This window comes from Ictalurus punctatus, chromosome 16, assembly GCF_001660625.3.
Source record: "Ictalurus punctatus breed USDA103 chromosome 16, Coco_2.0, whole genome shotgun sequence".
Lineage (NCBI taxonomy): Eukaryota > Metazoa > Chordata > Actinopteri > Siluriformes > Ictaluridae > Ictalurus > Ictalurus punctatus.
Genome location: NC_030431.2, coordinates 963403 through 990342, shown reverse-complemented (window position 1 = coordinate 990342; position 26940 = coordinate 963403). Strand labels below are relative to the sequence as shown.

General features: G+C 42.8%; 1 protein-coding gene across 5 annotated transcripts; it reads left to right on the top strand.

Annotated features, from left to right (window-relative positions):
• Positions 1-763: 763 nt before the first annotated feature.
• Positions 764-26474, top strand: rfx3 (regulatory factor X, 3 (influences HLA class II expression)). Of its 5 annotated transcripts, none has more exons than XM_017489253.3 (17): positions 764-920; positions 12467-12591; positions 12680-12768; positions 14705-14972; positions 15854-15928; positions 16429-16610; positions 16690-16809; positions 16892-17016; positions 17103-17218; positions 17449-17564; positions 17677-17831; positions 18006-18103; positions 18539-18688; positions 19117-19325; positions 21041-21194; positions 21942-21984; positions 22153-26474. In XM_017489253.3, exons 2-17 carry the CDS (start codon positions 12472-12474, stop codon positions 22389-22391), a joined length of 2259 nt encoding a protein of 752 aa, XP_017344742.1. In that variant the 5' UTR covers positions 764-920; positions 12467-12471; the 3' UTR covers positions 22392-26474. The 5 variants fall into 5 exon arrangements, with proteins under 5 accessions (XP_017344742.1, XP_017344745.1, XP_017344741.1 ...); XM_017489256.3 differs by lacking the exon at positions 764-920 and adding an exon at positions 928-1283; XM_017489252.3 differs by lacking the exon at positions 764-920 and adding an exon at positions 2965-6996.
• The last annotated feature ends 466 nt before the right edge of the window (positions 26475-26940 follow it).

The following is a 26940-nucleotide window of genomic DNA, read 5'->3' as shown; positions in this document are numbered from 1 at the left end:
CACATTTAACATGATTTTACTGTGGTGATTATGATAACTATGTGTGTTACATATTTAAGCATGATGATACAGAGAGAGGAGTTCAGTACAATATCTGATTATTGAAGTTCCAAACTTTATCATTTCAGGTGCTAGGCTAATTATTATTATTATTATTATTATTATTATTATTATTTTTAATCAAATTAAAAAACAAACAAACAAACAAAAAAAACCTTAGAATATGTAAGTGCATACTACTGTACTAAACAGTATGCATTGCAACCTACAGGTAATAGTCGAGTACTATCTTGGCATGCTGCTTAGTAGGGTAGTATGCAGGTACAGACGTTGCTCAGTTCCTTTCTCTGTTCGTTCTACCAACCTTGATTATGGCGATGACGTTGAACGGGGAAGTCCCGCCCTCATAGAGCTAAACAAAAGAATTTAGCACTCATTTCGCCCAAATGAATCCATTGTTAATGACTATTTGTGTGAGGTGTTGCTAAAAGATGCAGCTTATCCGAAGAGTTTAACGTTTTTCTTATGATAATTTATTTGCTTACAATATCTAAAATGGAGGCTTGTCTAAAAAAAATTTTCATAATAATAAATAAATAAGCCCTTAAAATCGTCGCTTTCTTTATGTTTTTTAATGATTTGCGTTCGCCGAGTTGAATTTACTCGACGCGAAATATTCCGGTCGAATATTCTTTGCTGTGCGTAGTGGCCCCGCCCCCTTCGTGACGTATACGCTTCTCGTCACTCTAAGGTTAGGTTGTGTTCACGATGCGCTTTATAGCAACCGTTGCCCTGCGATCCGGCGCCATAGTCACCGTAGTCGTGGCGACTGTAACCCACCAACAACAACAACCAGCACCTCGCGCTCCATCCTTACCGCCTCTGCCATCCTCATCCTCATCTCCACACACACCGTTCAGGTGAATATCTCGCGGCTGCTTGGTTTTCTTTCTGGGGTATTTTTTCCCCCTTCTTCTCCTACAGCTTGTACACGCTGACGCTTTGCTACACAAATGAAATATCTGCTGTATTGTTAATTGTGGCCACGTTTCCAGATGCGCTAGGCTGCTAAGTCGGCTAGCAACACGGATATGATTTCATCGGAGCTAACGCTAGCTTAGCCACGCACAGATGTGTCCGTCTCTCTCTCTCTCTCGCGCGCGCGCTCTCTCTCTCTCGCGAATACTTTTATGAAGTAAAGATGTCGTTCATTTCTGGATTGTAATTCCTGTCGAATATAAGGTCTAATAGCGAACCAGAACTTGTTTCCTGACTTGGCCGAGGTGTGTATTGTTTCTGCGGATGTGTCTGTTTAGACGCTCCCGGCATGGTTTCTCCTGAGGGCGCAGGAGCAGGTGTTCTGAGGCGCTCTCCGCTCCGAAGCTAATTGCTAGCACGCTGAAGTTGACGGATGCTACACATGCTAGTTTTCCTTGTTTGTTTGTTTGTTTGTTTGTTTGTTTATTTATTGCTCGTTAGAACCTTCACGCGACGCTTTAATTTCTCTAAAATGGCTGCTTTTTTGTGTCGTTGTAATAACAACTCTTGGTGTTCCTAGCTAATACGCGGAGTACCTTGACACTCTCGAGCAGGTGTCTTAATAATGCTAATTGAACCAGGGACGGATTTGTTGACCGTATATAGGTTATATGTAGGAGGAATTAGGCTGAAATGTAGCGAAGAGAGATGAAATGGTGTTAAAGCGCGTTAGGGGAATGGCAGGCAGATAGCTGAGGGTTAACCCAGCTCAGGTTTTGCTCCGGTATCTATTGTTATAGCGCTGTCTTATAGCTGCTGTTAGCTTAGCATAGGCTAGCCTAGCTGTCCAGAGTTAACAATTTGGTCTTTTGTTTTGACGCTTGAGAAATAAGCTCGGTGTTATTATGATGTCAGCACTTCAGCAGGTTCCTCAGGGTTGAAGGCTGGGAGTTTTGCTCAGTTTGTGTTCGTCTCGTGTGGATATGATACGGGTGTAATATTGTCCAGTTCACCTCCCGTTCGTTTTTGAGTTTCTTGTCTTGTTCATGACCTGACATCTGTACATCTGCACAACAGCTGGATCATTAAGTAGCCTCATACCAAGGCCTGTGTGATGATTGGATGGATCCTGATACAGTTAGTTTCTTTGGGTGATCCTATAACAGTAATTTTCCTACCACTGAATTTCTCTGTGTGTGTGTGTGTGTGTGTGTGTGTGCTTCAGGAGAGAGTGTTTGTGTAAATCCTTGCTTTAGAGTTTGTTCAGTTCAGTTACACATCTGTATTGTTCAAGGCCCTAAGTGTGTGTGTAATGCAACATCTGGATCATTAAAGGTGTAATACTGTGGGGTTGTTGGTTTTATTTTATTATTCCTTATTTGTGCGAATAACCTAGATGTGTGAAAATGATTGATCGTGGAAGTGTATTAAGTTGCTGAGAGAGCGTCTTTGGAAAATTAACTTGCGGTCCGAAATGTTTTTGGTTTTGGGGATTTTTCGTATGCGCCTCCTGTCAGTCATTTTAAAGACATTCTACTCCAAGGGCCACTGTAGATCCTGGGGCGGAGCTTCGTAAACATTGGAGGGAATTACAGATCACTAGATCCTGGAGGGAGGAGCTTCGTGGACATGGGAGGGAATTATTCAAATGTTGAACACACCTAACCATAAAGACTAATCTTACCAAATGCACCTGGTGTACAAAAAGATACAGAAACTTCATCTCGCTTCATGGCTTTTCTACGTATCGGTCGTCCTACAGCAGTGACTGTGGTGTGCATTTTTGCGTGTGAAATTATCGAACGAATATAAAAGGGATGTCATCTGTTAGGAGATCAGTTTGAACACTCCTCTGTCTCGTGTGATTTATAGCGATCGCAGCATCTCTGGCACTGGAATGAAAGTCTCTTGGCACCTAAACTTGACAGACAAATACAGATCAGTTTTTTTATTATTATTAATATTAATATTAATTTATTATTATTTCTCCCCTCGATCAGAATTCCTTGCCGTCTCAGTTTTGCGAATGGTTTCTCAGGATTGCATCAGAATCCATAGTGAGACGTGCCGCCGCCTCTTCGGTCCCCCTGTTGTCTTCATTAGGTGGAGAAACAGCTGTGCACCACACGCAGGTTGTAAGGAGCTCGACAGGTGCTCGCTAGGCTGACCTGGAGGGGGAGGACTGGCAAACGAATCACTCAGACCCACTATTTCGATGTGTGATGCTTGATTGTCAACAGTAACAGCATTTCACTGTGGAGTCGCTTTAAGCGGTTGTTCAAGTTGTCAGATTTGTGGACAATTTTTTTTGGTTGGGGGGGGCGCAACAAAAATGTAGCACTAGTGATTGCGTCACAGAATCGTCGATTAGGAAGAGAACGTGAAAATTGCTTCCAGATTAATTATGTAAAGTAGTAGGACTAATGAGCAGCTTTTACTTCTGTTATTTGTGTCACAGAATAGTCGGGGGGAGTCTCTCTTTCGTTCTCTCTCTCGCTCGCTCTCTAACAGACCAAGTGTTTTTGGGGTGATTGAGTTTTTTTTCAGCCCGCCATATTCCCCCGCATGTCCGCACCTGAGGACAGGATGTCAAAGGGCTGGTTATCAGATCTCGTTATAGGGCCGCACCACCTGTTCTTTGTATCCTGTTTTTTTTTTTTTTTTTTTTCCCCAAATCGCTTTATGAAGGTTAATACTTCATTTTCATTATCAGTCAGTTTTGGACTTTTTTTTGTTTGTTTTTTGCTCTTATGACTGTCAAGTTAGGAATTTTTTTTGTTAGCTTGTATCTGATCTCTTGTGATGCGGTGTAAGAAGAAAAAAATGTGCGGTTCGGTCGGCGTTAAGCGTGCTTGCGTTTAACAGGTGCTCTTGTAGCATTTGATTCGCTGGAGTAACAGCCTAATGATGTAAGAGCATTTCAAGACAACCTTCCAAGCAGCTGTAAAAAATTTGTCTAGGAAGGGGGTTGCACACGATGAAGCCTCAAGTGTGTGTGTGTGTGTGAGAAACAGGGAGTGATGGAGGAAGGGAGGGAGAGTAAGAGAGAGCACGCTGCCCTCCTCTTGGCCCTTTGTTAGCACTTGGCTTTTGAGGCAGGCTGAGTTCGGGACATAAGTGGGCCACAGGGGAGCACATGAATGCACGGAAGGTGCAGAGGGCCTCGGGGATCGGGCGGGGGGGCAGGGAGCATGCTGGAGAAGCCGGGCAGGTGCCTGTTTGTGGCAAGTTTTCCGCCACTCCTCATCAGGGCGAGCCAGGGAGCAGGTGGCCTTTGTTTGGAGGCTGTAGTTTATTGTGCATGAGAATTCTGCAGGTCACGGCTACGTTTTCTTTTCTTTTCTTTTTTTTTTTAATAGCTTTAAATCTGTTTATTTGTTTTATCAGTAGCCTAAAATCCAGTTTTATGTGCACTCCCAAACGCAGAGTGAAAATGACGACTTCCTAAACATAAGACTTTGGAATACACATGCTCCTGAACACAACAGCACCTGTATCCTCCAGGTAAATGATAAACAGGAGGCGAGGAGGAGGAGGAGGGAGACGTGTTGCCATGAGCTCAGCCTCTAGGGAAAGTCTTTCGGGCTGTCGGTAAGCTGAGGGGATAATTAACCAGGAGAGACTTCGTATGTAATAAGTCTTTCCGACGTCATCCTTAACTTCATTCCACATGAAACTCGAGATGAGGCTGCAAAGCTTTTACGGTACACGTGCTCGCACGGGTTCCACGAACGCGTAGTGCTGACCGAGCGTGATTGCAGTGGCAGGTCCAAACCAAGACACTTCTATACGGAACAACACGTGGCTTCTCTGTCGTGTGACGAGGTTTCCCCACGCTGTGGAGGAAGATATTTGAAATATAAAATCCACACTTTTGTAACTGTTACAGGTGGGGTATGCAGGTCATGCAGGTGAACTGAAGGTGATATTCCTGCGGCGCACACGTCCCTTTATTCATATCCTCTCTGGTATTTGTATTGGTGTGGCGAGCGTCTGCGAGAGGCCTTCGCTCTCACACGAGCGCTTCATCGAGGTGAATCACGATCCAGATTTTTCCAACACACTGCGCCCAGTAGGCCGTTTGATGAATCATGGGGCTTTGTGATAATCTTGGAATTTGTAGACGTGTCATTTCGGGTAGCCTGCAGCCAGTTCAGGCGAGGGGGTTTATAAAGGCTCAGGAGAGGCGCGCGAGACCTGAAGCGTGGAAACGCTTAATTATTAACCGCCTTTTATGACTGCGACAGGGTCCATTCATTGGCAGCGGTCAGAATGTGTAAAGAGGCCTGGTTAGTTTCAGTTATTTTATCCATGTACTAATTCCTTCCAGCAACCTTCGACATGTCGGTTCTCATCAGAACCAAAACATGATGAAACCTTTCACGGCTTGAGTTTCGAGGCCGTTGATGCAGAGTAATGGGTGAGTCACGGTTGCCGCTGCTCTCGAGTAGCACAGCTGGGCCAGGTGTTTCGGTAACGTCACAGATGCAGCGATTCTTCAGGGCTCGAGCAGATGGACGCAGGCTGATAAGCGCTTTCTCTTTCTCAGCCCTGTGCTTTCTGCTCCATCTTCTTTTTAACAAACATTTACACCGTGTGTGTGTGTGTGTGTGTGTGTGTGTTTTATGCTGCTGCGAGATAGATGCGAGGCGTAGGCAGTGTAGGTAATCTTTCTCGTTGCGTACGCCTAATTTGATTTTAGCTGCAAACTTATAGTTGTTTTTCTTAATTTAGTAATCAGACGCCGTCGGGTCGTTAAAGGAGCGAGTGTGGGGTTTGTGCGCAGGTTTTATTATACGTTTCTTATTAATTGGAGTCTGTTTCGGTGCGTATTTTATTGTGCAAAGTGTTAGTGTGTTAAAGATAAGTAGTAAATTATGCAAATAAAATCCTTGCTAGAGAGGGAGAGGAATAAGCTAGGAGAGCAGAATTTGGGCTGAAATGTTTTTATTTTGATTTTTATTCCCTTAAAGGAGAGCTGTAGCATTAGTAGAAATGTGCAGTGGGGCTCCTGTATTACGACATATGACGACTTTGTACGATAATTCACGACTTGATGAATTATAAGAATCGTGATCGGTTTGTAAAATGGTTAGAACTCTATAACTGGTATTCTGGGGTTTGTTCGTTTTTTTTTTTGTTTTGTTTTTCACGACTAGAAAATGATTAAATGATTGGTACAATGATTGGTACGCCTATATCACCACCCTTGGTAAATTTTAGCAAAGAAGGCTGTGAAAAAATCCTTAAAAAAATTAAATTTCACAAAAATACTCATGGATATCAGACAATTGCAAATAAAAAATAATTAGCTTTGGTTAATATAGACAATTTAAACAATTGTTTAATAAAACAATTATTGGAACCCCATGAATTCATTTGAGAAATGTAGTTGAAGTATATTCCCATTGATATTTTTATTTATTTATTTACTTACTTACTTACTTATTTATTAGTACACCTGGGTGACTAGGAACAGGAAATTTGTTCGACTATGACTTCCTGTTTCACAGGGGTATAAATATGAGGTAACACACAGGCCAAATTCACTTAGTCATTCATAACAATGGGTAAGAGCAAGGACTGTAGCTGTGAAGTGCGGCAAAAGGTTGAGCTTCAGAAAACACGAAGTCCGATACACTTCTGTTTTCACACTTCCGGGGCGTGGCCAGGCTGCAGACCCAGAGCTTCTCTGTTTGTTTGTTTGTGCTTTTAAGTTTGTCCAAGTTGTTTTTCGTTACGATTAAGTTGCACATGTGGTCGACGACTCGACGGGATAGTGAAAATGAGAACGGAGTTGGCTGGAAAATCTGCGTTCACGTGCATTTCGATCTTCTCCTTAATTCCGGAAAACCTTTCGACCCCTGGCGAGAACGGTGTGGGCGCACACGTGAGGATTTACTCTCGGGGATTTGTATCATCGCTAAGAGAGCACCGGTAAATCTTCAGGAACCCCTGCAACGCTACATTTTCTATCCATGTCAAAGGAGGGACAAAGGAAAGTGACTCAACATAAAGGTAAAATAAAAACGGGGCTCAAGGGGTGGCATTAAAAACAGACAAGGCGCCTGTCTCCTGTGATTATTCTTTCTTATGTCTGATCCCTAAATAACAAACTTGATGAACTAACCAATCGGGTTAAGACGGAAGATTTGTTTAGGTGCAGTAACTTAATATGCCTTAATAACAGAAACGGAGAATAACCACAATATTGACCTGGATGGTTGCACCCTTATTAGACCGGATCGGGACAATAGAGCAGCGGGAAAATCAATTGGCGGTGGACTCTCTCTATATTTGGACAATAACTGGGCAACACAATATAAAAAAAAATAAAAAATACCGGACAAGAGCTGCCCCATGGTTGAGATCTCTGCTGCAATAAGACCCTTCTATTTACCTCGAGAGTTTGGGCTGATTCTTATGGTTCTGATTCACGATTACGGTGCCAGGACCAAAACATACTGAAGCGCTAAGAAAATTACAAAATGTTTCTGTGACGCTTTGGACCAGCCGGGGTTTATTCTTGGGGACTTTCATACCCATGATTATATCTGCACATCTTCCAGCTCTTCAGCAATACCTCACGTGCCCGACGTGCCCGACACGCATCTTGGACAAATGTTTCGTGAATGTTTTTGGGTGTCTAATAAAGCAGTGTCGAGATTGGTTTTAAATACAGGGACACCACAGGGTTGTGTGTTGTCGCCACTCTTGTTCTCCATATATACTAATGAGCTACAAATGAAGAGTAATACAGCTGGTCTGTTTAACTATGCTGTTGATATGGTTCTCGTGCAACTTTGTTCTAAACATCAAGTAATGAGTGAGTAAGCTTATTTTAAAAATGCGGTTGTTCGTGAAGACTGGTGTAAAGCAAGTCAAAGGTTACTTCTTAAGCGTAAAATTAAGAGTTTTGATGTTTTGGAAATGGTATACAAAAGTAATGTTGAGAGTATTTTAATGTTTAATATTACAGCCTGGACCAGTGATCATTAGAATATTAAATGAAGGGTAAGCAACTCTTTGTGAGGAGAATCTTTATATTAATGTGTATGTGTATAATTGTGTGTTTTATGAGAAGCCACAAGAAGAATTTCCACATTGGTGGACAATGAAGTCAAATCAATCAATCATGTGTCTACAAGAAAACAGCACAAGCATTGAAAATGCCCATTTCCACCATCAGGGCAATAATTAAGAAGTTCCAGTCAACTGGAAATGTTATGAATCGACCTGGAATTGGACGCGTGTCTGTATCGTCTCAACACACTGTGAAGAGGACGGTTCGAGTGGATAAAACATCTCCAAGGATCACAGCTGGAGAACTGCAGAAGTTAGTTGTGTCTTGGGGTCAGAAAGTCTCCAAAACTACAATCTGAAGTCACCGACATCACCACAAGCTGTTTGGAAGGGTTTCGAGAAAAAAGCCTCTACTCTCATCCAAAAACAAACTCGAGCGTCTTCAGTGTGCAGACACTACTGGAACTTCAAATGGGATCGGGTTCTACGGTCAGATGAAACCAGAATAGAGCTTTTTGGTAATAAACACAGAGGTGGTTTTGGAGCACACAGAGAGGTAGCCGTATGGAAAAGTCCCTCATGTCCACGGTTAAATATGGAGGAGGATCTTTAATGTTCTGGGACTGTTTTTCTGCAAGAGGACCTGGACATTTTGTTAGGATACATGGCATCATGGACTCTACCAAATATCAACAGATATTAAATGAAAACCTGACTGCCTCTGCCAGAAAGATTCAAATGGGCCGTGGTTGGATCTTCCAGCAGGACGATGATCCAAAACATAATCATCAACAACACAGAAATGGTTTACTGACCACAAAATCAAGCTCCTGCCCTGACCATCCCAGTCCCCTGACCTGAACCCCATAGAGAACCTGTGGGATGAACTCAAGAGGAGAGTCCACCAGCGTGGACCTGAAATGTGAAGGATCTGGAGAGATTCTGTATTGAGGAACGCTCTCAGATCCCTCGCCATGTATCCTTCAAGCTCATCAGGCCTTATAGGAGAAGACTCAGAGCTGTTATCTTGGCAGAGGGAGCTAGCAGAAAGTACTGACTAAAAGGGTACCATTAATTGTTTCTCACATGTTTAACCAAGATATATATTTTTTTTGATAAACCTGTTTTGTTTGCAATTGTTTGATATCCATGAGAGCAGAAGAAAGGTTAAACAATAAAGAATTTTTCACAGCCTTCGTTGCTCATGTTTACCAAGGGTGGAGGGAACTGTAAGAAATAGTGTTATTGGATATAAAGGTTAAACCAAAGTACCGATATGCGTCATACATTCAAATAATAATTTAGCACTATATCTAACATGTTGCATTGCCCAGCATTAGGATGAGCCACTTCTTAAAGAACCTGGCTTTTTATCTTAAAAACACTAACAATTGTTGAGACCCTAAAACACTGTACGTCTTCTACTGCCTTACAGAATCACGAGACATTTCCTTCCCGTAAATATAGTTTTATAGCTGTACACTGCAGTACGCTTGACGCATGAAACACGGCTAACCTGCTTTATTTGCTTATTTGATGATTTTAAACCAGTCCACTGCTTCCAGCTACTTATCAGTGTTAAAACGAACATCTGTGGATTCCCATAATGTGGCGTAATTGGTATACACGCAGTGTTTGAGGCACTGAGGCAACCTCTTATGAACCCTCGAAATAATGATCGTCAAGGGTCCCAGTTACACCCTTCACCATCAGGTAGCAGTAACATTGCTACTGAACCGGAGGCTCAGGCAGGTGTAAATGCAGTCTATACAGTGCGTCAGATCAGCGTTGCATGAAGGAGTGATTTATCCCAGTAAACAAAACAAAAAAAACAGTGTTGCAAACATGGACTGTCAATTCCAGTCTAATGCACACGTAGATAACGTATAAATGCCAGGTGTAGATCTGAGCGTGAGATAAAATGATTCATGATCTTGATATTGATATCATTTTTATTGTGTTCTTAGCGTTCAGACGTTCATATATTTTAAATAGAGAGAGAGAGAGAGAGAGATCGATAGAATTCTAAACTACCAGCAGTAGGCGAAGCCACCGGAAGTGCTCTGGTGGCCATTTTACGATTCCCTACCGACAGGGGGCGCCGAGCGCCAACGGACGAAAACTGTCAAGATGACCCCATGTGCTGCTTTTAACTGCAAAACAGCGTTCGCTAAAGGATGTAGAAGTGCCCACAGGCTGTAATTTATGCAGACCGTGCAGAGATTAAACACAAATGCATCCTTATTCCCATGTAGAGTGGGGGATAACGATCCTAATCTCTAATAATCAACAATAAAAATACCCCCGTTTTAAAGCAGAAGTACCCGGTACACATCTGCAGATTGTTACAGGATACAGAGTTTAAAAAGAGTTCTGATCACTGATCGCTAATATAAATGACTAGCTTTGTGTTGATATGGTAACTGTTCGTCAATTCGATTTTATTTGTATAGCGCTTTTTTTGCAATAGACATTGTCTCAAAGCAGCTTTACAGAAACATCAACATGGTATACAGATATGAAAAGTGCAAATTTATCCCAATTGAGCGCGATGGTGGTGAGGAAAAACCCCAAGATGTTAGAGGACGAAACCTTGAGAGGAACCCGACTCGGAAGGGAACCCGTCCTCATCTGGGTCACAACAGATAGTGTGAATAAAGTTCATTATGGATTTATATGGAGTCTGTTTGGCATTAGAAGCAGCCGTGGTCCCAGCAATCTGGAATTGGAGAAGATGAGAGCTCCATCCAGAGGCAGGACATCCTAAACGGGTCCGGCAGGTCCGGAGAGGATCGGGATCTCCTAGTATCTCTATAAAATCGTGTGGGGCTCGACAGAAGAGAGGGAGAGAGGAGATTATTAGGACTGTGCTTAGCGTAACAAAGTCTAGTCAGGGTAGGCTTGAGTAAACAAATACGTTTTAATCCTGAGTCTGAGTCCCGAACACTAATAGGAAGACTGTTCCATAACTGTGGGGCTCTATAAGAGAAAGCTCTTCCCCCTGCTGTAGCCTTCACTATTCCAGGTACCGTCAGATAGCCTGCATCTTTTGATCTAAGTAGGCGTGGCGGATCATAGAAAACCAAAAGGTCGCTTAGATACTGTGGCGCGAGACCGTTTAGTGCTTTATAGGTTAATAATAGCATTTTATAATCAATGCGAGATTTCACTGGGATTAGAAAGTAACACTTTAGAATAAACCAAAAGAGCCAAATATAAAGATGGAGTATAGACACTGATCTATCTATATATAATGTGTGTGTGTGTGTGTGTGTGTGTGTATAATATATGGATGTTTTACTTGCTTTTCTTTCTTTGAAGAGCCGTCTGAATGCGGAAGTAGCTCGGGTCAAATTGAAAAGAAAGAGCAAAACCTCCATCTTCTGATCATCTTCAAAACGTGTCCTCCTCTCCCGCATGATTTCTCACCAATGTGTTTTTTATACTCTGGGAGAGAAGAACTAATTCTGTGAAGACGAACAGATTCCGGTTTCCTACGTGCTGTGAACAGTGGTGTTGATCTGTAAGCAGATATCCAACTTGACCACAAGCTAACTTGCTGTTAACCATGTGCGGTTCTTTTCCTAAGCTAACGTTAGCGCCGTAGCTAATATTCGTTTCAGAAAATGACCACAGTGAACGTTCGACGTAACCAAAAGTTACGCCGCATAATTTTATATTCAGAATAGACACTTTAAAGCCTGCAAAACATGTGTTTGTAAAAGTCTACTGATATATCTTACCTCAGTTGCTTAAACTTGGTTTTTATCGAGAGAACACGTGTGACGCTGCAGTAGAGAGTAACATAACCGACTCGTATGCAAACGTTTCTCCTTATGGCTTGTTTCGGACAAGCCGTATTTAAAGGTTTACTCTTTTAAGCTGTTCTTTGCTGTTATTGTGTAATATTTAAACCGGGAAGTCATTTTGACCCCATAACATAATGGATCTAACTTTTTTTTTCCAAAATAATAGGAGAGCTAAGTGACCTGGATGGGTAAAAATCACTCAGCAAAAACAGATGATTTCCCATTACGACCCCCAGTGCGTTCAGAACGTTGAGGGGTCAGAGATGACTGCGCTGTAGCTTCATTGTTGGTGACGCCATGAGCTATCCAGTTTGTTTATTTATTTATATATACACAAAGATCAGTGATTCAGACCTGTTCGAAGTTCCTGTGAGTGTTTAATTAATTGTGTGTGAGTTTGTGCTCAGGCACCGTGAAACCGTAACAACCCTACATGTGATGTATATCATGAGTAAACTGCATGTCGTATCAGATATCTGCTGTGTAGTAACATGAGCGCCATTATTCATTTTTAACCAACACCAGTCGGATGTTAATGTGTGAAGAAGTCATGTTGGAACAGATTTCGTATTTAAATATAATTTTTAAAAACACCACTGCTTTTTTTTGTTTGTTTGTTTGTTTATTTGTTTGTTTTTGCCCCCCGTGCCGTGTAGGCGCCATGCAAACCCCAGAGGCGGGCGCTGACTCCTCGTCCACGGTGCCCCTCCAGACCAGCGTGCCTGTGCAGCCTGCTGTTACCGCCCAGCAGGTGCCCACTCAGGTGCCCGTCCAGCAACAGGTCAGCTGGTCTCCGGTGCCGACATCACCACCGGTGCTGCTGTTTTTAGCTTTTATATGTTTACACGTGTGCTCTCCGATTCTCGCAGGCACAGACTGTTCAACAGGTGCAGCATGTGTACCCGTCCCAGGTGCAGTACGTGGAGGAGAACAGCAGCGTCTACACCAACGGAACCATGTGAGTGCGCCGACATGGCAAAATCATCTCCATATATCTTAAAGATAAAATTTTCAGAAAAAGAGCCAAAACTGCTCTCATGTACGATTTGATATGGTTCAGGGGTGAACAAATTATGAATTTATTAGTTAGTCCGTCAAGCAAGGAAAAAAACTCCAGTCCTGTGATTTGGTTGCCCAAGAATCCGAAAAACGTAGTAGGTATCAATGTAAAAAAAAAAAAAAGAAAAAAAAAAAAAAAGTACGAGGCGCTAGTTAAATAGGGTGATTGATCCCCTGACTAAGGGAAGCAAATGAGAATATGAGCGTGTAGCACGTCATGTTTGCTACCTTGACAATAAAGATTAACCTACCTAGCGTCTTTATCGGCGTGAAATATGCATAACTGCGTGTGTATGATGGCTTCGTGCTGCACTTTTCATCCTTTCACGATAATTTAACCTGTCTAGTGAAAACTCCACATCTGCAATCACATTGTATTCCAGCTTAAAAGCATAAAAGCACATGGGGAAAGAAACCCGCATCTGTTTTTGTCAACAAACACAACAGCAAATCGGGCCGTTAGGGTGGGAAAAAAACAAAAACCACCGCGTCACCGGTCGGAGAGCCCGGCTTAAGGGTCGGTTCTGTTGCCCAACAACAAGAGAGACAAATCCGCTCCCTGTATTTGTCTCGAGTGTCTTGCCTTGTGTTCCGGGCTGGAGCGATGAGGAAGGCGAGAAAGCGTCTTGTCACAAAAACATGTTGGTGCTGACGGCACTTGAGCCCCAGCGGGGGTGTAAATTGTGTGCGGTCACCTGACGATGACTGCATGTATTGACAAGAGGTCTCAAAGAAGCCGTCTTCTTGCCGTGCCGGGCCCGAGAGCTAGAGAGCTCTTCACTATGCGCACGAAGTGGAGGACATGAAGCGGATTTACACCTCGTATAATGAAACTCCTTCACTAAATGGCACGTCGGACCTCCTTTTCCTTTTCGTTCTTTCTTTTTTTTTTTTTATTTTAAATAGTGTGTATATACTATAGGATATAGCACACATCTCATAGAGCGTACTTCGATTTTATTTCATTTATACTACTCCCAGGCAACATGTCAAGGATATGCCTTCAGAAACGCAGTGAAAGCATAGCGTAACGTATTAACGATCACACCCGGCATACTTCCTGATCGAATCTCTACACTGTAATAAGAATCCGTTTTGAAACAAAATTAAAATGTTCTGCTGAAGAGCAGGGTTTCTAAATGTATTTAAAGTTGATCTTTGACAAAGGTTGTCATCGTATTAAAGCAGAGCGAGAGCGGTGATTTAATTAAAACATGCACCGTGCGTTCTTTCAGTATCCATGAGAACCTGTTTTTAGAAACAAAGATTGGATGAAAAAATGGCACAAGCAGTCAGATGCTTTTAGAAGCGTTATTTCTGTGAAGAGAGGCGTTTGGGGTTTTTTTGGGGGGGCATTTTAAAATCATATCGGGTTAAAATAGGTGGGTGGTAAACTGGTAGAAAAGAGATACCAATTAAAATGTGTCAGCTGGTAGAAACGGTCTACAAGGGAACCTCGTGTGTGTGCTCTAAAACGTTACTTGGCACAAAACCGCCGTTGCAGAGAGCAGGCGTCGTGACTGCTTTGGCTTGTGCTTTTTCACATTTAAGAATCAGGAAAATGTGCGGAAATTTCTGCTATATTTATACCCACGTTATTCTACTATTATTCACCCACCAAGATAAAATATTGGTCAAGGGAGGAGGGGAAAAAAAGCTGGATCACATTTCCATAAACATGTGTAGGAGATATCGTGACGTCGTCATGGCACGTCTGTAGCTGGACTCGGAAGTGTTCATATGGTAAGATGCAGATGTAAATCCACACAGAAAGATGCTCATGCCTGCGTATCAAATTGTACCGTACGTCTGCTTGTGCGCGTGTGTTTCCTTAGACGCACATACTCGTACTCGGAGCCGCAGCTGTACAGTCAGAACAGCAGCGGGAGCTACTTTGACACACAAGGCGCCGCACCTCAGGTGAGCACGGTGGTGACGAGTCACAGCTTGGCCAACAACGGCAGCACTAACGGCGGGCTGGCTATGGGCCTCACGGGGGGTCAGATCATCAGCAGCTCAGGGGCCTACCTGATCGGGTCCAACGCCATGGACGGCTCCGCCCCTCACACTGCAGCACAGACCACCAGGGCCTCTCCAGCTACGGTACAACAAAACCCAGTGATCAAATCCTTATCACCTGCTTTCTCTCACTGTTAAGGGAGGATGAACACTTAACTCTTATGTTCTGTTTGAGTTAAGAACAAAACTAGTGACCATAATGAAATGATGGAAACTGATATTCAATTTTAATATCATGTTGTATTTACAAAATTGGCTGAAAAGGATTTTTCTCCCACCACCCCCCCCCACGGATGCGCATAAATAGAGAAGAGATTTGGGAATTTTTCCTGAAATATTTAGATGAGAAATTAATGTTTCAGTTCATTTTATAAGTGTATAAAATAAAAGGTCAGCTCAGCTGTACATCTGCTTTTAAGTAATCAATAAAAGTACTGAGCGGAACATAAGGGTGAACCTAAATTTTAAACATGTAGAATTCTAGAAGATTTTCCCCACAAGCGGTGAGCCGTAAGATGATTGATTTACTAGATGAGTTTTGCCCTCTGCTGGTCAGGTGTGGTAGTGTTCTGTGAAAGACCGCTGTGTGTTGCTTTGCAGAAATGTTGCATGTTTCAAACCTGTTTCAAAGAAACACTTCTCCCAGACATGTTTATTTGAATCAAAACTACACCTGCTTGCACTGTTCACATTTTTGGGTGAATTATTCCTTTGAATGTGAACGGTTTTATTTATGTGAATCTGCTGTGCCGTCTCGCTCCGTGTCTCGTTTGGTGTTCGGGAAGCTTGACGCGGTTTTATTTTCTGCTAATCTGTACTGATTACTGCATATCATGGTGGTTTTCAGTATGGGTCTCTGTCGCTACAGCCTTTGTTTTTTTTGTTTTCCCCCCCCTCTGTGTTTTTATTTTATTTTATTTTTATTTTCGCCTCCGTTGTTTTCCTTTTGCTCTTTGGTCTATCAGATTGAAATGGCGATTGAGACGCTCCAAAAGTCTGAGGGTTTGTCCAGTCAGAGAAGTTCACTGCTCAACAGCCATGTAAGTCACAAAAACATGACGATGGTTCCTTGTTCTTTTCTTCACTGTCCTCCCCATTTTTGCGCTCTGTCTGTTTCTCCCTCTTTAGGTGGTGGGGCTTAGGCAGCGTTCTTTCTTTCATTTTGACACTTTCCTGGATGTCTAGTGTATCATATTTAAAGATCGAAGTCTTGCAAGTAGTGGTGGGCGATGTATATGATTATATAAAGACGCTGCTCGATTTTGCTCGTTTGTAAATCTCAGCAGATTTGCTTTATTAATAACGTGTATAGCACGATTTCCAAAATTGTAAAGATGTTATAATGTGTAAAATTAAATCGCACAGCCCTGCTTGCAAAATTAAAATGTAAACAATCACACTAGGGTTTGGAAGGGGGGAAAAAAAAAAAAAAAAAAAAAGTGTCTCACCCTTTGTGGATTCTGATGTTCATCAGTTAGAATGCTTTACAACGTGTGACGCGATTAAAATAGCTAAACATCACACCCATGCTCTCCTATAGCTGCAGTGGCTTCTGGATAACTATGAGACTGCTGAAGGGGTGAGTCTGCCTCGCTCCACACTCTACAGCCACTACCTGCGCCACTGCCAGGAGCAGAAGCTCGACCCGGTCAACGCCGCATCATTTGGGAAACTCATCCGCTCCATCTTCATGGGTCTGCGCACACGCCGCCTCGGAACCAGGTACTTCAACCTGTGGCCTCCTCGAGAGCCTTTACGCGTTCATGAGCGTCAGTCAGCTAACGCCGTGTTTGGATTGCAGGGGGAACTCCAAGTATCATTATTACGGGATCCGGGTGAAGCCAGACTCGCCACTGAACCGGCTGCAGGAGGACATGCAATACATGGCACTGCGGCAGCAGCCTGTGCATCAGAAACAGAGGTACGCGCCGCTATTAATGTTAAGCATAAATAGTAGTTTAAATTATGATTTTAATTGCTCTAATATCATGCGATTTTTACAGGTTCAAGTCTGTGCAGAAGGCGGACAGCTTTTTAGGAGACAACTACCCGAGCAGCGGGCATCACCATCCCAATGCCGCCGAGCAGACGGTCCTCGCGCAGAGCCAGCACCACCAGCAGTTCCTGGGTAAGGATGAAGAAGTGGCGCGTCATATGAATGCGTGACCTTTTAAACGACGGAACGATTTTAACCAACACGATCCCAACTTGCAGACGCGTCTCGGGCCATCCCCGAGTTTGTAGAGCTCGATCTCGGAGAGAACGGAGTGGACGGTGTCGGCATGGAGGACATCAAGGCTCTTCAGATACTGTACAGAGAACACTGCGAGGTGAGAGGGTTTTTATAGAGCATTACACACTTTATGATTTTTGTCCTTTTGTAAGTGTAGTATTCGTGTAAAGTGTTGGCATTTCCCGTCGAATTTAATTTCACTCCACAATTTAGAGTTCGCTTCAAAACGTTGCAGGAAAGTGCTGTGGCGTTGATGTCGGAAAAAAGAACATTTGTGAAAACATCTGAATGGAAATATGTTTTGCTTATGTCCCGCTGGCTCACAAGGCCATCTTGGATGTGGTGGTAAACCTCCAGTTTAGCTTGATCGAGAAGTTGTGGCAGACGTTCTGGCGCTATTGCCCTTCCAACTCAATAGAAGGCATCACCATGACTGAAAACAGGTGCGTTGCTTTCCATTACTACCGCCCATGCACCGGTGGCTCAATCTTCTTCTTCTTTTTTTTTTTTTTAAACGCGCAATCTAAGGTCTGTGCGGGGTTTTTTTTTGTACAGCGGGATGAGTGAGATTGAGGGGCGTCTGCCACGTGCCAGGCTGTTGCTGCTGTGCCAGAGCGAGGCCGTGCTAAAGTGGATGAACACCTGTGATCACCTGATGTACCAGGCTCTAGTGGAGATCCTCATCCCTGATGTCCTCAGACCCATTCCTAGTAAGCAGTGACATCATTGATGGTCCTACTTGTTTTGAGTGATTGAATGGGTTTAATCTAAATATCAATGAGCTAATAATCGAGACACATCGAATCACTGAATGTTATTCTAAACAAATGGACAGTAAACACTGTGCATACTGTACCTACATCATTCCTTTCCCTCCTTTCCAGGTGCCTTGACTCAAGCCATCCGCAACTTCGCCAAAAGCCTTGAGGGCTGGCTCACCAACGCCATGAGCGCCATTCCCCAGAAGATGATCCAGACCAAGGTTGGCCAACACTGCTCGCTAACTGCATGTGTTCTGTAAACCAAAATCCTCCTCTCAGTTCCTTGCAGTCATCAGTAGAAATGCTGCCGGGTTTGAAGAATTATTATTGTATAGTTACTCAGTAACTTAATGCAAATTATATGAATAACTTTATATAAGTGTTTGTAGGGCTAGTTCTAATAAAAGGTAATCGTGAAGAGTTAACTAGATACGCAAGGATGGGAAAATAATTAACAATAAGGGGGTGCGACACCATTACCACCTGACTTGAAAGTGGTTATTTTTCAGTACAAGCCTATCCTGAAGTGTTTCGTTCCTCTTCGGCACTTTGCTTCCATTAGCAAGGAAACGTCAGCCAGCAGCCGATACGACAGGTCACATGATGTTCATTTGTAACACCCTGTTCTTAACGTAACCCTTTTTTCCGTGCCTCAGGTATCCGCTGTTAGTGCCTTTGCGCAGACCCTGCGCAGATACACGTCTCTGAACCACCTGGCCCAGGCGGCGCGTGCTGTCCTGCAGAACACCTCACAGATCAACCAGATGCTCAGTGACCTGAACCGCGTGGACTTCGCCAACGTGCAGGTTAATCACGGTTCCCGTCTCCTCTAGCTTGCGCTTACGGGGGAGTTTTTCAACAATCAGTTTCCGGTGCAGCGAAACACTCTGCCTCCAGCTGTATTAGAGTATAAACGATAATGCCCACATCTGAGATTGATTCACCGTTTGTGTTATTGCGCTCGTTATTAATGACTCCTTCACAATGAGTCATCATGTAAGAATCAATAGGTCACGTAGAGTACAGCAGAGCAATCCTCTGACTGAGGCGAACTGCATCCGTGTGTGAAATACAAGCTGCGATGATGGATTCAAAATGGGAGTTCACCTCTTTGACAAATTACGGAGTAGTGTCTGGATTCTTGGTCCATTTCTATGAAAACCGTGTCGGCAGGAGGCTGTAGCCTTAGCAGTACTGACGTATGTGTGTGTGTGTGTGTGTGTGTGGTGTGCAGGAGCAGGCATCATGGGTCTGCCAGTGCGAGGAGGGCATGGTGCAGCGACTCGAGCAGGACTTCAAGGCTACACTGCAGCAGCAGAGCTCCTTGGAGCAGTGGGCCACCTGGCTCGACAACGTCGTCAGTCAGGTCCTCAAGCCCTACGAGGACAGGCCAAGTTTCCCTAAAGCGGCCCGCCAGTTCCTGCTCAAGTGGTCCTTTTATAGGCAAGCTGGGGTTCCTCATGCCACACAGCCTCCTCTCTATTGTTCTTCTATTGTGTCGTTATTGCCACCATTTTTCTTTTCCTATTGAGTTTCACTGGGCCTCTTATGTGGGTGCCTCGAGCCAACTTTATCGAACATATAACGTTAGTGGACTTGTATTATATACTCTGGCCTCTAAAGGACTGTTTTATTATCGTATCTCGGGTGCCGATATCTCAAACAATTTAAAATGCAGGGAGATGGCCTACAATGATGTCTTTTCTCACTCTCATTCCATTCCAAGATGTAGTTTACCTTTTGGAAGTTCATAAAGAATTTTAGGACTGATCTAAAGAAGAGCTAATGTGTTTCAGAATTATATATAATTTTGACACAAGTGAGAACTGGCAAGATTGTCCCAATTGTAATGAAGCAATTTCCTCTAATAGTGGCTACAGATATGAAAATACATGTTTTTGCAGCTCAGCATTTTTACAACCTCAATTCTACAAAAGCTGGGACAGTAGGGAAAACGCTAATAAAAACAAAGAGGAGTGATTTGTAAATGTACTGATTGATTTGTATTTAAACAAAAGACGTCAAAAGTTAGCTTTTTTTTGGAAGATAAATATTTATTTTGAAATTGAGGCATGCAACGCATTTCAAAAAAGTTGGGACGGGGCGATTTAGGACTAATATCGATGTGAGAAGTTGAAATAAGAAGGTGATGTGAAACAGGTGAGGCGATCGTCTAATCATAGTGTATATAAGGAGCCTCCAAACAACGCCGAGTCCTTCAAGAGCAAGGACGGGTCGAGGCTCACCAATCTACCAGATGCGTCAGCAAATAATCCAACACAGAGATTAAAATTATTATATCATGCACGTGTAGAAGATCCTATCGATTTGTCTTTGGGGAATGTTCTTCTCACAGTGTCTAAAGGGTGAGGCTGAAAACCATGAGGAGTCTGTAATGGGTATCCTGACATGGGCTCGGGAATACTTTGGTTGATCGACACCATTCGCCGCTGCATCCACAGATGCAGGTTAAGGCTTTACTATAGAAAGAGAAGTACACATTTTGGAGCAACACATTCTGCCCGGATTACAAGCGCATGGTTGCGTGAGCAGAGTGCGCGGGTGCGAGCGTGGCCTGCTGCAGTCCTGACCTGTCTCCCATTGAGAACGTGTGGCGCATTATGAAGCGCAAAATAAGGCAACGAAGGCCCCGTACAGTTGCGCAGCTGAAGAAACGCATAACGGTCGAATGGAGGAAAATTCCGCTTGCTCAACTTAACCACCTGGTGTCTTCCCTGCGCAAACACTTAAGTGTTACTAAAAGAAAAGGTGATGTTAACAGTCGACTGTCCCAACTTCTTTGGAGTGTGTTGCAGTCATCAGATTTGAAATGAGTGTATATTTTCTGAACAAAATGAATTTCACAAAGTAAACCATCAAATAACGTGTTAGTCTTTTCAATATAGTACGGCGTGAATTGTATTTTTGGTTGGAATTTGGGGGGGTTTTTTTGTTGTTGTTTTTGTGCAGTTTCCATACTGTCCCAACTTTTTCGGAGTTGGGGTTGTACAATTTACACAAGTTCCATTTGATAAAAAAAAAAAGCACATTTTAAGCATGTTTTACTGCATTATCCAACAAGAATATGTTAATAAGCGTAGCTAATCCGTAGTCTGTTTAAGTTTTAGATTTTAAACTGTTATTGTGTTGCCGTGCAGCTCGATGGTGATCAGAGACTTGACCCTGCGCAGTGCTGCCAGCTTCGGCTCGTTCCACCTGATCCGTCTGCTCTACGACGAGTACATGTTCTACCTGGTGGAGCACCGTGTCGCCCAGGCGACCGGAGAGACGCCTATAGGGGTTATGGGAGAGGTATGTATTTTCCTCATTTAAAACATCCTTCTAATTTTTATTTATTCACTATTTAGTGAAACTTTTTTTTTTTAATTGTCAGATTAAATTCCATTTTGGTCTGATGGGTTTGTGAATTGATGAGTCATCCGCTCCAGTAATACCACAGCACTCTTGTATTCCTGAATCTAATTGGTCAGAAAATGGTTAACAGTGGCTCTGATTTGTAATTCTTGCTGTTGTTTCGACAGCATTAAATCGTTTATCATGTTGTCCATAATACATTCAGTGTTGCAGTCATTGGGATGTGTTACACATGGAAAATAATCCGCTTTGGGTTGGATCACACCATGCTGCTATTGATTTGATTATTTTCCTTTTAACACGATACCTCTAACTAAACCAATTCTGTCAATTATCTTTCCCTGATAACTCCTCACTAACTGCCCCATCGATCCCTGACTCGGCCGTTGGAAGACTTGACGCATCAGGTTTTGCTTGCCTGTCTTGCTGTATGAGCTGTCTCGTGAACAGATTTGTTATTTTCCAACATTTGTTGGCAGCAGTACCAACTGAATGGCATGAGTGGCTGTTTTGGCATATTAATCAGACCGCTCATTGCGAGCATGTAAATCTTAGGCTGTTCCCGTGCGCGAGATAAACTTTTGTCCTTGATACACATTTGAATGCCCTAACATCATAAGAGTCCTGATTTGAGTGTGTCGTTTTGTTTTTGTTTGAACCATTTACCCTTCTGCCCTTTTTCAGTTTGATGACCTGAATACTATGTCACCTACCAACATTGATAAAGGTAAGCGTGCTTAAACCTCGGCCTGCGAGCTAGGTTCTGGTTTCTTCGGCGCTCTGTTGTGCGTCAGACCTAACCGCAGTGTCTGTGGAAGTTAATCACTAGTTCTGGTAAAAATACTGGGAATCTTAAACCATCATACTCACTTGAAGCGTTTCTTCCATATACCAGACGAAGTAAGCGAGATGGACAGTGAGCTGGACGAGGAGATGCAGGAGGCAGGGGAGCCGCTGGCCAAGCAAGAGAAAGCGGAGGCAGAGGTGATTCAGGTGTTGCAGGTGGGGACTATGGAGGACGGAAGCAGCGCTGTAGTGGGTGTGGTACAGCCAGACATGCTGGGTACAATGGGGATGCAGCAGTCCACCATCCGTCACTGCAGTGGGGCTGGCAACGCCTATGCCTCTGTGTGACACTTTCACCAGCGCTCTCTCGAATCTTTTTTTTTTTTTCTTCTTCTTCTTATCCCTCCACATGACACCTAGTTATATTCATTTTCATCTCATCTGTCGACATGTAACATGCGCTCTTCTGTTCAGCAGGGTCTGATCACGTCACTACATCAGCAGATGCTTCAGTCCTGCACTGCCATTATATGAACTTCATTTATGTGATCAGTCTATTTGATTCCGAGCAGCCCTTGAAGGAGAGAAGGTGCTCAATGTTAACGTCCCTGCTCTGAAAAGAATGGGTCGTTTTTATTTATTTAACCCCCCCCCAGATGACCAAGAACTCAAATCCATGCCACTAGCTCCACAGGAAAAAACACGCATCACTGAAGCTCAATGTATTTGTACTGTTGGTCATTGTTTACGTTTGCCCCCCCCCATGTAGCTTTGTGTCAGAGTTGGAAATCTTGCTGTGTATCGTGCTGCTATAATCTCAAGCGAGCTGTCCAGATACGTCCAGCCTCCTCCTTGAGCTGTTCTCCTTGCCTTCTGTTTGTCGAATCAGTCTCTTGGTCTGAACTTAGGAGAGGATTAATTTCACATCCTGTACAAGTATGTATTCAGTGCAGACCTTTTTTTTTTTTTTAAAAAAAAAAAGGAAGTGTTGATATTGGCTGTTCCAGGCTGTCGTATAGCTTCGCATCCTCTCTCGCACCTGTGCCGTGTCATAAAACCGAGCTAATGTCAGGGATTTAATGTACCTCGGGTTCATGCTAGTGCCTTAACCCAGCAACAGCTTTTCCGTTTTGTTGAAACTACTGTATCGCACTGAGGGAGGCTGTTCCTTCTCTACTAGAACACTCGCTGCAAAGAAATATTCACTGCTAGATATCGAACACCTGGACTAGTGGCTGGATTTGTAATCCGTCATCAGCGTGAGCTGATTCGAATTGTCGATTGATTGTTTTTAGTAAGGGATCTGTGTGCGTTTCCGTGTGCGTGTCTGTTCTGTTGTCTGTGTAACCGTCACCCTACCTCACACCAGTGGTGCCAGCCGTTGGACGAACGCCCCACAAGTTTTGATGTGCGTTACGTCGTACTGTTTAATCTCGTCGATTCATCGTTCATTCCCTTCGTTACACACTGGATATCTACCGGGGACCAAAACTTGCTCTTTGCTATGATATATATAAAAATATATATTGGTATAAATATATATATATATACATATGATAAACCAATTCATAATTTTGTGTCGTATAGCTGCTTCTGAGCAGGTGGTGTCGCTTTTGTAGCTCTTTATTTTGATTGGTCGATCCGTGCACTGACTGTGAAGGGAGTTCAGACTGTATGCCATTTTACTCAAGAGGAGATTGTGATGCATTTCATTCAGAGATTTGTGGGTTGGGGGAAGCATCCAGTACATCTGAGATTATTTATATATAAAACTAGTCTGTGTAGCGGCACTCCTGTAAAAGCCACAGACTATAGCATGGACTGCTTTTATTAATTATTATTATTATGGTATTTGGACTTACTGATTGTTGTGTAATAGGGAGAAAAAAAAACCCACTGGAAAACAATATTTTCTTTACTACTGATCATGTTTTCATTTTTTTAATTATGATTTTGTCTGCACAATCTTCACACACTCGTTTCTGACTCCTACAGCGAGGTAAAGTGTCAATCACGGTCTTGCATAAAGTAATAACTGACTCTTCTGCCGAAGTAACTGAAGCGGGAGCTTGACTTTCTTTTCAACTCCGAGTGCAATCTGTGAACTGGAATAGGAAGAGTGGCTTTCTCTACAGCAACAAGCTGTTCACCACCACACCTGAGGCAGCTGACAGGAAATACAGAGATTGTGAAACTGAGCTGTGTGATTATCTGCCACTTTTTCCAACGATCATGTTTTTAATTTAGTTCCTTTGTATGAATGTGAGACGGTTTGTTGTATCCTCTTGTGCCTGGAGTGAGAAGAGCTCTTAACCATCAGTTAGTTGTAAACGAAAGTGCTTTTGGTCTTGCATGCTTTTTGTGCTGCTAGAATGTCAAGATTTTGCAGTTGTTTTTTTGTTTTTTTTTTACATATATTATATATATTGTGCCAGCGCACAATAATGTGTTCTATCTTGCCTGTTGAGTTTCTGCCATATTAACCACAAGCCTACTGTTCTAATTCAATTTACAAACTATTTATTTGATTAATTCCCCAAATGCCCTACCCTTGTTGTAGGTCGCACTGAAGTTGGCCTTGCTAGATTTGACGGCTGTGTCCCAAATCACATACTACTGTGTTAAAAGCATTCAGAGGTCAAACATTGAGAGCAAACTCACTGGATGTTTGTTTTTTAAAAAAAATTTTTTTGCTTGCACTAGTGTGTTATTGAGGTAAATGGTCATTTCTCTATTTTTTTTTTTTTGGGGGGTTGGAGGGGGACGGAGACACGGCTAATTTCTAAGCTAATTTTCTGTACTTGAATTTAACTCTCGACAAATGAAACAGCGAGCCAACATGTCCTGTATAGTGAACTATGCAGATTAGGATGTAACTGAGCCATTTAGGAGTCACCTTTAAAATAACTTTTCCAAAAAGGCCACATCCCAAATTGCATACCACAAGATAGGGTTGGGTTGTGATGACCCATATCTTAATTAAATTCTACCACAGTATACTTGATATCCCATGTTCTTGATAACCTTAACTTTTTTTTTTTTAAACATGATTATTTTATCCTCCTTTTCAGTGTGTGTTTATTTTTGAAAACATTAAGTCCAGCAACCTTGCACTAAATAATGCATAGCGTGTACCATAGAACTGTCTTAGAGTATTATTTCCGACCCCCGGCTAAAATAGGACGGTATGCTGTTTGGGAAGTAGCCAAACTCTGCGCCCTACTATACTAAACCGTGAATTTTTCACCCCTCGAATGTTGCGTGAGATGTTTTAGACCTGCGCTGACCCTAACTTGATGTAAGGTATGCATCACTTAAAGGCTGTGAAGAACACGTGACTTAAACATATCAAACCCCCGGAGCTGGAGTGAACAGGAAAAGGCTCTTCTAGTTCTAGCAAGGCAGCTTCACTGGTAGAGAGACTTCAGTGCCTTCAATTTCACCAAGACCTCCTGGAGCAGACAAAACGTTTGCCCACTTCTGCAATTATTATACCTATGAGAGCGAAACAGTCGAGTTCAAGCTGCATGCTCAAAACAAGGTCTACTCTTACACGTGGTTCAGGTGTCCCTACTGTAAAACATCCCTCACCGTCATCGACTCGCACACACCTACCACAGATATGCACATTCAGAGGAACATTCACGACTTCATCTTGCCATTGTGCTGACTAATAACTGTATTAAATCTCTTAAAATGGGAACCGTAGAACACCTGGGAGTCTACCATTATGACCGCTGCACTATCCCAGTCACTTCTTTTTCTTTCCTCTTTCTATTATTTGTAGCGTGGTTGTGATCGTTTTTCATTTCTTAATGCTTCGGGAATCTTTTAAGTGCCATTTGACAGTTTACGTAGTGCGCCGTGGCCTGCTGTAGCGCGTTCTAATGCAAGCACAAGCGTTGTGGTACTCATGAGCAGCGACCCTGCTCGGAAAAGCAGTCTTAGTTGTAAATATTGAGCTAAAACCGATGGTTATTTATTTACTCGCCCTTTCTTTAACCACTAAAGTGTACATTGTGATTCTTTTTCTGCCCTCTTTCTCTTTTTTGGACAAAGTAATGTACTTTACATATACATACAATTTGTAACTTTTTTTTTTTTGTTGTTGTTTTTTCTTTTTGCGTGTTGTTCCAATTTCTCTTAGTAAATTATATTCTCTGAACAATTGGTACGAGCTAACCAATATGTGTAGAGTGATTTGTATTGTGTATTTTACATGAAGGATGACAAAACTGGGGAACTTTTATATTTATAAAGGCATATATTAACATTTTAGTGTGTCGTTTACGAGGAAAAATAGAAGAAATATCCAAGACACATGTAGTTTGGTTTTTCTGAATATTTCAGACTTGAGCTCAGGCTAGCTTCTTAGTGTTGTTTACTTACTTGTGGCTTGTCTTTCAATTAATAAACTTTTCCTTGTTGAAAGCTCTCTGTCTCACTGCTGGTGTTGCTAGCGTTACCCATGCTTAAGATGCAGCTTTTCATGCTCATCACCCTGGCCTCATGACAAAGCTACAAAATGCTACACAAACAGAATATAAAAACAGATTGTTGATTAATATTATGGAATTCTTTGCACCACATTAATAGGAAACTTAGATGCTTTCCTGCTCACCGTGGATGTAAAGTGCGCTTGAGTTACCGTAGCCTTCTTGTCAGCTTGAACCAGTCGGGCCATTCTCCTCTGACCTTTCACATCGCTGCTGCGCACTGGCTGTTTTTTGTTTTTCGCACCATCCGGTGTAAACCGGGGGACGAAGGATTTCGACGCCCAAACAAACGCTTGCAGTGATAAACAACGGAGACATAACGTCACAGGGCTTCACTTCATGATGTTAAATTTTGCTTTGCTATAATACTATCACATCGCCCAACCCTGAATGGCTACCTC